The 12,581-nt window shown below is 33.8% G+C and overlaps 1 protein-coding gene across 1 annotated transcript in view; it reads right to left on the bottom strand.

Annotated features, from left to right (window-relative positions):
• Positions 1-12,581, bottom strand: part of LOC150095367 (signal peptide peptidase) — a 214,708-nt gene that overhangs the window by 55,675 nt on the left and 146,452 nt on the right. The window contains exon 7 of the mRNA XM_090409987.1: positions 4,039-4,096. Coding sequence (XP_090266113.1) covers positions 4,039-4,096 — 58 coding nt within the window. The remainder of the gene's footprint in view (positions 1-4,038; positions 4,097-12,581) is intronic.

Raw genomic sequence — 12,581 nt, 5'->3', positions numbered from 1 at the left:
TGCCTCTAATGTATCGTATTGTTTTTCATTAATGAAATGTTGCAAGCATCAAAATAAGTGGTAATCTGAAGGTGCAAGGTCAGAAGAATATGGAAGCTTTTCCCAGTCAAGTTCCTCAATCTTAGTGCAGGTGATTCTTGAACTATGAGGGCACGTGTTATCATGGTCAAAAACAACACCTTTTCGAATGACCAGAGAACACCTCTTTTCTTTCAGTTTTTCATTTAATCGATCAAGTTGTTCACAGTATACTTCAGCTGTGATTGTTTGGTTTTGTAGCAAGAGTTCAAAGAATATAACACCAGCCATATTCCACCAAATGCTTAACAAATCCTTCTAAGGGTAAAGGTCTTGTTTTATACACTTCTTGCACATTTTTTTACAGTGTTAGCAGCATTGTTGCCTTTTTTGAATTCATAAAGCATGATGTGCTCTTCAGTGACCTCCATAGTAACAAACGGTTATTTAAACAATAACTTATGTAAAATGTTCTTGCAAGGTGGATTCCTTAGAATAAGGCTGCTACAGCTTAGTGGTACTTATAAAGTTTTAAAAATTCATGTTTAGACAATCCTCCATTCATTTTTCTTGTCGTGTATATTTATGTATGCTCCAGATGATGATCTTGATATGAAGATCAAAATGTCAGGATAATAAAAAGAGTTATTCTAACACAGTTGTAGAATCCATAATTTCAAAAATGAATGCTAATCACCGTGTAACACTAAAAGAAAGGATCATGTTTAGACAAGCTGAGACATTTGAACAAGTATATAAAAACATTACTCTGGGATAACCTGATATAAGTAAACATGTATTTAGGCTTAGGTGCTGATTTGCACTCATACTAAATTTAATGGAATAAATAAAACACAAAGAGAAATAATTAAAAGCGGGTTTAATTCCACTCATTCTTCTCTGTCACAGAGACATCTTCAGGAATGCAATATAAAAATTGCAATAACAACACACACAAAAACAAACATAAAACAATAAGCAGAAGAAATCAGACTATTTAAGGCCTAAAGTCCTATGAGGGGCACCAGCTGTTGGTTAACCTTAGTGTTGTGCGGGAGACCAAAGAATTAAAGTTCCCCAAATCATGAGAAGTTTAACACAACTATATTTATTAAGATTAGACTTTTTTTTTTAAAATCTGCTGCTGATTCTAAAAAGAGGTCTTTCAAGTTTGCATTTGCTATAATAAATGTGATAATTTTATTCTATCTGATCCTGTGCAAGATATCCAAGACATAGTCAGTTAGACTAGACTAACCATAGTTGTGGTAGTGGATGTATTTTTTGTGTTCATCTAGATGGATGTCAGCAGATTTCCCAATTTGACCATAATATGATAAGTTGTAAGAACAGGAACCTTGCAAACACCTGGAACAGAGCGGAGGAAGTGGAGCTTTAGGAGAGCAGAGAAGGGAAGAAGTCAGCTTCAAATTAGGCTTGAAAGCAGTGCAGAGATTATATTTCTTTAAAATTTTAGCTATTACAATTTCAATACTGTATTCCTGAAAATATCTTTGTGATAGACAAAATATCAGAATGATTAAACCTACTGTCTATTTCTTTTTGTGCTGTATTCATTCAATTAAATTTTAGTATGAGGGATGGGTAGTATGTAGTGGGGTTGAATCAAACAGAAAGCAGGTGACCAGGACCCTAAAATTGGGCCACTGCTATTCATGTACAATGATAATACTGAGAATGATTTGAGGGGATTCGAGAATGATTCTAGTTGTTTATCAATGACTAAACTGGGGAAGTAATAGCTAACAAAGGTGAGGTGACAGAGCTCCTGAAGGAAGATCTAAACAGATGAGGAAATTGGGTAAAGGATAATGGCTGCCAATTCAATGTGTCAAAATGCAAATTTATGCAGTTCAGGATGAAAAAAAGTACAGGTTGTGTATGGCATGGTGAAACTGTACCAAAAAACTGATAGAATAATGCTGGAAGAGAGGTGAAGTTCAGAGAACATACTGCCAAAGTGGGCAAAATGTCTCAAAGGACTGATTACATGGATGTTGATAAATATATTGAAAAAGCAGAGATGAAAAATTTACTATCCAATCTTATAAGGCTTTGATATGCAAGGCACAAGAAAGGAGAGTCAGTACAAATGACTAGAGCCCAGGTCTGAAAGGGAACCTTAATTGTAGAATGTGTTTCTGTCTTTCTTGGTAGTATTATTGCCGGCCTGGTTGGCCGAGTGGTTAGCGTATCTGCTTTCCAGCCAAAATGGTGTGGGTTCAAATCCTGCCATAGGCATGGATGTTTGTTTGTGAAAATACTAGTGGTGGTAGTTGGCGGTAGATGATGAAGTTAGTTGCAGCTGGTGGAGATGGATAGTTGTAGAGTAGGTACCCTCCCTCAATGAGTCTTTGGATTCCCTGGAGGCGTTATGTAATAATAATAATTAATCGGGCTGTTATTATTGGGGAAGACTAAAAAAATTTGAACTGAAGATAGACCCCCCCCCCTCCCAATCCTTGGTGCTGTTGATACATATGGCCCAATCTCTACTAATGGGAACAGATATGGTTACCTGGATTTTTTTTTTTTTTATAGGAATGTGGATATAATGGAAAGGATTTAGAGACCAGTAACCAAAATGGTGGCTGATTTGTGGGATACTTGTTATGAGCATAGACTGAGTTACACAGTTTAGTTAATAGGGGGGGGGGGGAGAGAAGATATGATAGAAACATAAGTTACTAAATGGACGCTGAAGAAATTTTCTAATACATGATGAGAGAGAGAGAACAAGAGGATCATCCCTGGAAATTGTGTAAGAGAGTGGTTGGTTAACGAAGGTGCAAGACCTAGATTTTCTTTTTGCTTGGAGTAAATGATTGCCAAAGGTAGTCATGAGTGTTTATTAATGAACAACTTTAAGGAAAGATATGGTCACTGTGACAATAATGGCTACTGTTGGCCTCCCACAATGAGTATTTAGATTCTGTGGCAATACTCATGTAACCATTATTAATAATAACATAAGAATGACTATATTACAAACTTGGTCAAATAAGATAAAAGGTGTCTGCAAAGGAAGAAATCCATCCTCTAAAACTCCCTCCATTCCAGTTTAATAGCGCTGAATTTCTCAGGGATCTTATGCAATAGGAGAAATGACCATATTTTACATTCGGTCAAATCTGACTGAATTCAGCACAATCAGACCAAAATGGTGGGGATTTGTAGGATAATATCCCCACCATTTTGGTCTGATTGTGCTGAATTTTCTGAAGGACCTTAAACAATTTTAGAAAACGACAATGTTCTAAATTTGATCAAAACAGGTTGAATGATGCAACTAGCAGAATAGCTCTATAGGAAAGGAGCCCCCTTTGAGACTCCTTTCCTGTGTCCTGTTAATTACCTTTATCAATTAAACAAGGGGCAAGCATAGAATTCAATCTGAAAAAGAACTACAGAAGATCAAATTTTGGCAACAGTTTTGTAATAAGAGGTGTTATGATATGCTTATGATTAGTGTTCAATTTTTTCGATTAGCAGTATTTAAATTCCTTTTTATACTCTAAGGTTTCATGTCACAGAACAATGTGTGAAGAGTAAAGTGAGGTCAAGTTCTTAGTTTCAGTTGCTTCACGACATAAAAAAACGAACTAACAGTTGAAAATAAGCTATATAAGAATAAATGCAATTTATTTTTAGACAGAATGATGGTGTAAGCACAAGTAAAAAAAAAAAAAAATCTTAACTGTCTAATTGAAAAATATGAAATGGGCTTATTGGTTTGTCTTCAATAATAGCCCTCTAAGGATCATGTCAGAATCCTTATTTTGAAATTAAAATGTTAACACCCTAGCAACGGTGATATTTATATAATGCAGTAATATTTTCATTTATTATTATTATGCACATCATTGAACAATTCCAAAACCTATAGTACATCAAACATGAAGCACTGATGTACTATAGGTTTTCCAATTGTTCACGTATAAGGTCTGTTATATATAAATATTTCAAATTAACACATAACAGGAATTAATATCAACTTACATTTTATTGGTGCTTCAAAAGATTTGGCAACAGTTACCATAACATCAGTACCAAATACCTAAATGAAGAATAAAATAAATAACTAAAATTAAAATGACCAACTTGTAATGGCTTCTCATAAATAATTATTTAGAATACGTTAAATTTTTTTTAAATTACTTTAGTGGGAAATTATTTTTTAATGTAGTTTATTAAATTTAAAGCTAAGCTCACTCATGAAACATTCTAGTGTTTCATAAGGTTCAACTCTAAAACAAAGGTTTTCGTACTTTTTCACAAACCTACTCAAGCTAGATTTCATAGGTTCTTAAATATTGCACTATGAAGAATATTTTTTTTTTTTTTTGAAAGTACAACAAATGCAAATCAAGCTGCTAACCTCAATTTAACTGATTTTCATTCACTGGTGAGAGCAAAATAATAAAAAAAAACAGGATATACAGTAGAATCTGCTTATTGTGATCATGGATAATATTATCAATCGTTATTGTTATCAAAATCAGTTGGTCCCAAAACACACCATTTAAAATGAATTAAAAATAATCTGTCTATTATAATCAAAGTTCCGGTGTCTGCACGGTTAGCCTAATGGCCATGCGCTTTGCAACCATATGCCTGGGGAAGGAGTGTCCTAGGTTCGATTCCCATCGACGATGCGAGGAGCTTAAGGATCTTCCTCAGCCATAGCCAAGTTAGCCAGTCTCGGATGTGGACAGCAGGGTTTTCCCCCAGTTTATCTGGGGTTTTTCATCCTGCAAACAGGCAAACCAGCCCCCTTGAACAAACACAGATACAGTCAGGAATACTTAAGACAAGCCCTCCAGCCATAGGTCCGAATTGTCAGCTGTGCCGGTCCCGAGCCCAGATAAAAATAGGGGGATTGAGGTGGTGCCGTACCTCCCCGTAAAAGGGACTCACGACAGTTGAATCACCGTACGAAATGAATAAATGAATGAAAGTTCCGGTTATTGTTATCAAAATCCTCGAATGTTTAGCCTTTTGCATCTCAGAATTCTAAGAAATAAGGGTTAATATCAGGAGAAAATTTGACAAAGAATTGTCAAATTTTCACATTTGTCAAAATCTGACTTTTTTTTTGTTAATTTTCTTTAATCTTATTCTTCTGTAAATCTTATATCTTCCAAGCAAATGCAGGTGGGTAATTTTAATCTTAATCTTCTGTAAATCTTAAATCTTCCAGGGTATAAATTTAAATCTTAAATTTATACCTCCCCGAATTTGCACGGGGGGGGGGGGATAAATACAGTCTAAATGTGATTTTGAGTTTATTTTCGTACTCTTCGAATCAGCAAGCTTGTTAAAACAGCCCTTAGCATTATGGCAAAAGCAATAACTTAAAAACGTAAAGATTTATCTTTTCAAGAAAAGCAAAGAATTTTGGAGTGCTATGATAAGTTGCCCAAAATTAGTCAGCACAGTGTGGCTGTACATTTAAAAATTTCACAACCATTCTTGTGTAAGATCTTAAACAACTCAAACATTGAAACTTCAGCTCTTACTAATGAGAACATGGATCAGAAGAGAGCTCGATCTGGTAAGGATACTCAAGTTGAATCAGCATTAAAAATTTGGTTTAGCAATGTTCGTGAAAAGAATGCTTCGATTAATGGGCCCTCGATGCGTCAAAAAGCAGAACTTGAAAACCAATGGGCAAAGAAAATTTCACCTCAACTGATGGATGGTTTAACAGGTGGAAAAAGGGGAGAATATTATGTACAAGTGTTATTTATGGTGAAAAAAAAGTGCTGATTTTTTATCAGCTGATATGTGGATTAAGACTGAGTGGCCAAAAGTTATTGCTGAATATTCTCCAGAGGATATTTACATACAGGACTATTTTCATGCAATGACTGAGCATACTTATTTGTTTAGAAATTACTAAAGAATTAAAGAATTACTAAGAATTACTAAAGTACTAAAGAATTTAAATCTTCAAAAGAGAAAGTGACAGTTCTTTGTTATGCAAATATGAAAGGTGAGAAACGAGAGCTCCTAGCGATTGGAAAAAGTAAAAATCCTCTGTTTTTAAAACTTTTGACAACTTTAAAGTTGTCAAAAGTTTGCCTGTTGACTACTGTTTAGTACAAATGCTTGGATGACTAATGCCATTTTCAACAATTGGTTAAGTGGGATCCTAAATTAAAGCAAAAAATTGTCTTGTTAGTAGACAACTGCACTGCACACACAAATAATTTATTGTTAAAGAACATCGAAGGAATTTTCTTGCCTTCGAACACTACTTCGTTAATTCAACTATGTGACCAAGGCATCATATGAGCTTTTAAAGCTTATATCACAGGGGAGTTTGTGCGAGAATTATAGCTGAACTAGATTATATAAAAGACCAATCTGATGCAGCAATTGCAAAAAAAGATTTCCCTTCTTGATGCATTGCATTTGGTGCAATGTCATGGGAGCAAGTCTCAGAGAAGACTATTGAAAACTGCTTCCAAAAAGGTGGATTTTTTAAGAAAAACTCTGAAACTCCTTCCAAAGAATCTGAATATCTTACAAATGAAATTTTTGATAAAACCCAGATGGATGTCAAAAGAAGAATTTGAAAATTTGTTGGATATTGATGGTGTCGGAAATATGTCAAGCTGCTTCTGATGAGAACATTAAACTAATAGAAGAAAGTGAACCTAATACAAGCATAGAAGAAGAAATTTTAGAAGCTTCTCCAAATAATGCCTAGATGCAAGAATCTCTATGAATACTTCGTCGCAGTGTGCAAAATAGAGTGACAAACTTCACTGACAATATATATTCAAAGACACAACACTAGATAAATTTTTAAATTAAATTTTATGTTGTTGCTTATAACAATAAATTAAAGAATGTTCATAACAATAAATTGAAATAAATGATGCAATGTTTTATATTCTTTGCTTAATGTTATCAGCTGGTTATTGTTATCGAAAAGAGACTATCCCAAAGTGATCACAATAAGCGATGTCTACTGTATTAGGGAAAGTGAGGTGAAGTCATCACTTTCCTTAATACAGCCTCTATATATGAGTTGCCCAGTCCTGAAATTACTTCAGGAGCAAACTTTGTGACCAAGAGTGTTTGCTTACACTTTGCTTACACGAAATTAAACCAAGAATATAATTTCGTGGCATCTTTAATTTATATAATCTCATATTGAACATCATCAGGGCTTACTGTGCTAGGATGAGATAGCAAGAGAGCTCTTTTGAGTTCCTTTTTAATGAATGGTCGATTATATAGCACTATGCCTTTGGTATTGAAGCTTAATCACTGTTTCCCTTGTTGCTTTTTTTATTATTAAAAATTCATGGGGAAATGAGGCTGTTGCTAAGATTCTGGTGAAGTTTTCACCCAAAGTGTAATAGTTTGGGGATCAGAAATAATACATCCATTATGTTCCAAGGTAGACAGCTGATGTGTTCTGTATCTACCTTTCATCTTCCTGATTTTATCCCATACAGCTTTTGCACTGGTTGTTTGATTAATCAATTATGTAAATTTAAGCCAAGATTGTTTTGGATTCTGACATCTCACATAACATGCTTTGGCTTGAGCATGTTTAAATGCTATTAAAGTTTGTTTTAGTAGGGTTTTACAAAATATACTCTATATGTCTTTTTTGGCTGCTCTTGGCATTGCTGCATAGATAATAAAATCTATGACATGCTTCACTAATAGGTGTTTGGCTGACTGCTCAGTATTAAATTTTGCAAGATGGGAAAATGTACTTCCCTCAGCCTGGTCCATTATCCACATGGGCATCATTGTATGAGAATATTCATTTTTGAAATTATGGATTCTACAACCGTGTTAAAATAACTCTTTTTATTATCCCGATGTTTCGATCTTCATATCAAGATCATCATCTGGAGCATACATAAATATACAAGACAAGCTGTGTTACATTTCAAACTGTAAGCTAGAGAAACAATGATTTGATCACATGCTACTCACTGGCATGATCTCTAGTGAAAAAAAAAAAAGAAAAAAAAAATTACATCAAGCTAGATTTAATTTATGATTACATGAATAAAACGTTATTGCTTACAGATGGTTTACCTTCCAGTAACAATGTCCTATTTCTATTATTACAATTGTTATTTTTGATTTAAAAATAAATAAATAAATAAAAATAAAAAATAAAAAAATAAATAAAAATAAATTAATATTAAAAAAAAATGAAAATAAAATAAAATAAAAAAATAAATTATTTATAAATTACAACATAATAAACATTCTTTCTTATAGATTTTTTCTTTAACAGTGATGTCCTATTTTTTTATTATTAAAGTTATTTTAGATTTAGGATCCTGGATTTTCTAGTCCTGTTTATAGTTGTTCTCAGAGAGGGAAGGATTCGTGGGACGAATATGTGCCTTCCATATGTATGGGATTTTTAGACCATCATTATTGAGGTCTGGAAAAGTGACTGGAAAAGCACTAGTTGTCTACATCAAACCAAGACATGGTATGAACGCAAATTTAAAGAAGCTTGTGAGATCGTTATCAACCACCCCAATCTAAACAATAATGATGGTCTAAAAATCCCATACATATGGAAGGCATATATTCGTCCCACGAATCCTTCCTCTCTAAGAACAACTGTAAACAGGACTGTAGAAAATCTAGGATCCTAAATCTAAAATAACTTTAATAATAAAAAATAGGATATCACTGTTAAAGAAAAAAAATCTATAAGAAAGAATGTTTATTCATGTTGTAATTTATAAATAATTTTTTATTTTATTTTATTTTCATTTTTTTATTTTATTTTTTTATATTTTTAATTTTTTTTTTTAAATCAAAAATAACAATTGTAATAATAGAAATAGGACATCACTGTTACTGGAAGGTAAACCATCTGTAAACAAGAACGTTTATTTATGTAATCATAAATTAAATCTAGCTTGAAGTAATTTTTTTTAATTTTTTTTTTTTCACTAGAGGTCATGCCAGTGAGTAGCATGTGATCAAATCATTGTTTCTCTAGCTTACGGTTTGAAATATAATGCAGCTTGTCTTGTATATTTATGTATGCTCCAGATGATGATCTTGATATGAAGATCGAAACGTCGGAATAATAAAAAGTTATTTTAACACGGTTGTAGAATCCATAATTTCAAAAATGAATGCTGATCACCGTGTAACACTAAAAGAAAGGAGTATGAGAATATTGTTCCTGTGAAGACATAGTACTAATAACAGGAAAATGATTGCTTCCGTATGTTTTCATTGACATCGCATTTAAGCAGAAAGATCGTTAGAGAGCAGATTGCAAGATCAATTGGAATAAGAGTGGACAGGCATATGGAAGAAGGTATTTTCTCTGTTATCAAGTAGGGAGAGGTCACGGTTATTGAGTATTTGCTCGATGACGCGATCCCCCGTATTCATGTTGGCACTACCCCACAAAGTGTTACATCCGTTAAATTCACCCATTAGGAGTATGGGCTGAGGCAGTTACAATATGAGATTGTCAAGTTCTGTTTTGTTTAATTCATAATCTGGTGGTAAGTATACTGAGCATACTGTGATAAGAAACCCCACAGACAGATGAACTGCTACTGCTTCCAGAGCAGTATTAAGCTGGATATGATGAAAAGGTGTATGGCTGCCCACAAGTATAGCTACTCGACCATGGGCAGGACCATCTCCGATTCTGTCCTTGTGTACTAGAGCAATATTCCTGAAGGTAGAATCCTTGCTATGTTTTAAATATGTTTCCTGCAGACAGATACAAATAAGTTTGTGTTTCTGCAGCAGGTGTTTAATATCATCAATATTCCGGCGAAGCTCACAACAACTCCACTGTAAAAGTTTTCCTATTATTTAGATTTTGAGGACTTACCCTTGTCAGGTTTATATTTTTCATTAAATTTTGTGAGGTATGGATGACTAATGCAATTTACAGACAAAAATTACTAGTTGTGGTGGTGTTGGAGGTGGGCGGTAGATGGCGTTGATTCGTAGTAGAGGTAAGGTGTAGAGACAGTTGAAGATGTCCTCCCGCGATGAGTCTTCGGACTCCTTGGAGGTATCAGGAATAATAATAATAATAATGTCTATCTCTTTATATGCACAAGTGTAAACTAAATAGCATGCAACTCTGTAGTATAATTACTGCAATCAGGTAATCTGGTTTTGAGATAGTGTTGCTCTGCTTCCTGACATTACTATCTCCAAACCAGATCCCACCTGATTGCAGTAATTATACTACAGAGATGCATGCCATTCAGTTTACACTTGTGCATATAAAAGAAAACCACTACCAAAAGTGTGTAATACAGGTATCAGTTCTTGAACCAACAGTATAGATAGACAAGAAATCAGTGGATTGTTCTGTGTGCATTAAGCAATTGCAAGTAGAGAGATGACAGAGTATGAGACTTTTGTAGTTGGCAAAGTGAGAGGTTGTAGGATGGGGTACAAGTCTGCTATGGAGAGATGCTATTATGTTTGGTGTAGGAAATGTTGTCAACTTTCACGCCAACAGCTTGCATACTCTCTTTAACATGTATACCAAAAGGACATATGGCAGTCTGATGTGTGTGATATTGACCTTCCCAATACAGAGAAGAGAAACCTGATTAATAGAAGTTGTGATCAAGCAAAGAGGAAAAGTAATATAGGAATGAAATTTTGGTTTGCATTAAAAGAAAAGGTAAATATTCTCATTCAATGCTGCCTTGGTTGGCCAAGTGGACAGTGTCTCTGCTGTCCAATTTGAATACTACTACAGCATGGATGTTTGTGAATAGCTTTAAGGTGGGAGATGATTTTCATGCCTAGAGTATGAGAGTATGACTACCGCTCTACTTATTAGAGGCCTGAAAGTTTTGTGTGCTCTCTACAGGAATTCTGGATTATATAAAATATAAATAAAAAATAAAAAAGAACAAAAAAATCTTGGCCCACCCATGGCAGTGATTTTTTTTGGGACTAAACTAGTGATGGCAGATATACAGAGAGCCACTGGTCATGAGCCACTTTTCTTTCATACAGATATTATATGACCAGATACAAAATTTCAAGCTTTGGGAGGAAAAAAAAGAAAAAAAAAACCACACATAATTAAGCAAAGAGAGAAAAGAATTAAACATTTTAAAGCATTAAAATACCACTTTTTTATTTTTCAACAGAAACAATTATAAATATCTAACAAATAATTTCTGAATAAGATAAGATCTGATATGATCTCTTATCAATAATTTTCCTCCGAACCAGTCTATTACTTGCGAGCACTCCAATATTGTCATTTCAAACATTTTGTATTTCTAACGCACTTCTGACTGAATCAATCCACCTAGATCTTGGTTTTCCTCTGGGTCTCTTTCCTGCCATTTTGGTATCGAACACCTGTTTTGCTAACCTTTCCTCACCCAATCTATTTAACTGGCCACACAACTTCAGATTAGCTCTGCTTAGGAGCAGAGCTAATCTGAGGTGATGATGAGATGATGACGTAATCCTAAGCACACTGCATGTGCTTAGGAGTGCGTCATCATCAGCATAAAGCAAAGAGGTAAGTTTGACATCTCCAATTCTAATACTAAGTCTAATGCCACTTTCTTTCATAATGTGATCTATATAGATGATGAATAAGAGCAGAGATAATGTACATATCCTTGTCTTATCCCTGATTTTACATCAAACCATCCTCCTATATTTCCTTCAATTTTAACTGACAAGTTAAATGTAGACTGTGTATTGCTCTATATAATACAATATTCCATTCACCGATATAATTGTAGTGCTATGAAAAGCTTTTTATCTGGGCATCTTGTTATATTCCCACGATTTCTCAAAAAGTAAAAATGATCCTGATAACCTCTATTTGGCCTGAACCCAGCTTATTCTTCAAGTTTCTCTTTCACAATCATTTTTCAACCTTTTTTTTTTTTTTTTTTTTGCATAAATCTTACCTGAAACACTTAGTAGAGAAATTCCTCTATAATTCTTATATTCAGCTTTATTCCCCACCCCTTTTTTTTTTACAGTAGGTACTATGTGAAATCTATTCCAATCATCAGAAATTCAACCTTTTGATCAGGCCCTCTGAATTACACAGTGTAGCTAATGCAAAACTTTTAAACATCCATACTTAAGCATTTCTGGTTGAATTCATCTACGGCAATTGCCTTTCCACATTTCAAGTTTTTGATGTCTTTTTCTACTTGAAGTATTGATATGTACTCCTCTTTGCATCCCTTTTTCTTTTCCTAAAGAAACAATTAGAAAAATCTAACAAATAATTTTGAATAAGATATGCTAAAACACTGAAAGGATCTAAGCTGCTGGTTCATCTCATAAAATTATTGCCAAATAGTTTTTTTTGCAAATAAAAGGTTTACATTAAACTCCTACAAAAAAAAGTAAGAAATTGGTGTCCTCATCATAGTGATGATCAATTCATAGGATGCCAAAATTTCAATAACACTACTGATAATTATAGAACAGATTTGTTTTTTGTTTTTTTTGTTTACATCTCACAGTTTTTAAAAAGAGCATCTTGTATAATGTCATCACTTCTC

The sequence above is a fragment of the Typopeltis vanoorti genome, chromosome 20 (genome assembly GCF_054136105.1).
Source record: "Typopeltis vanoorti isolate ZY-2024b chromosome 20, IOZ_Tvanoo_1.0, whole genome shotgun sequence".
NCBI classification, from domain to species: domain Eukaryota; kingdom Metazoa; phylum Arthropoda; class Arachnida; order Uropygi; family Thelyphonidae; genus Typopeltis; species Typopeltis vanoorti.
This window is presented reverse-complemented; position numbering and strand designations above follow the sequence as displayed.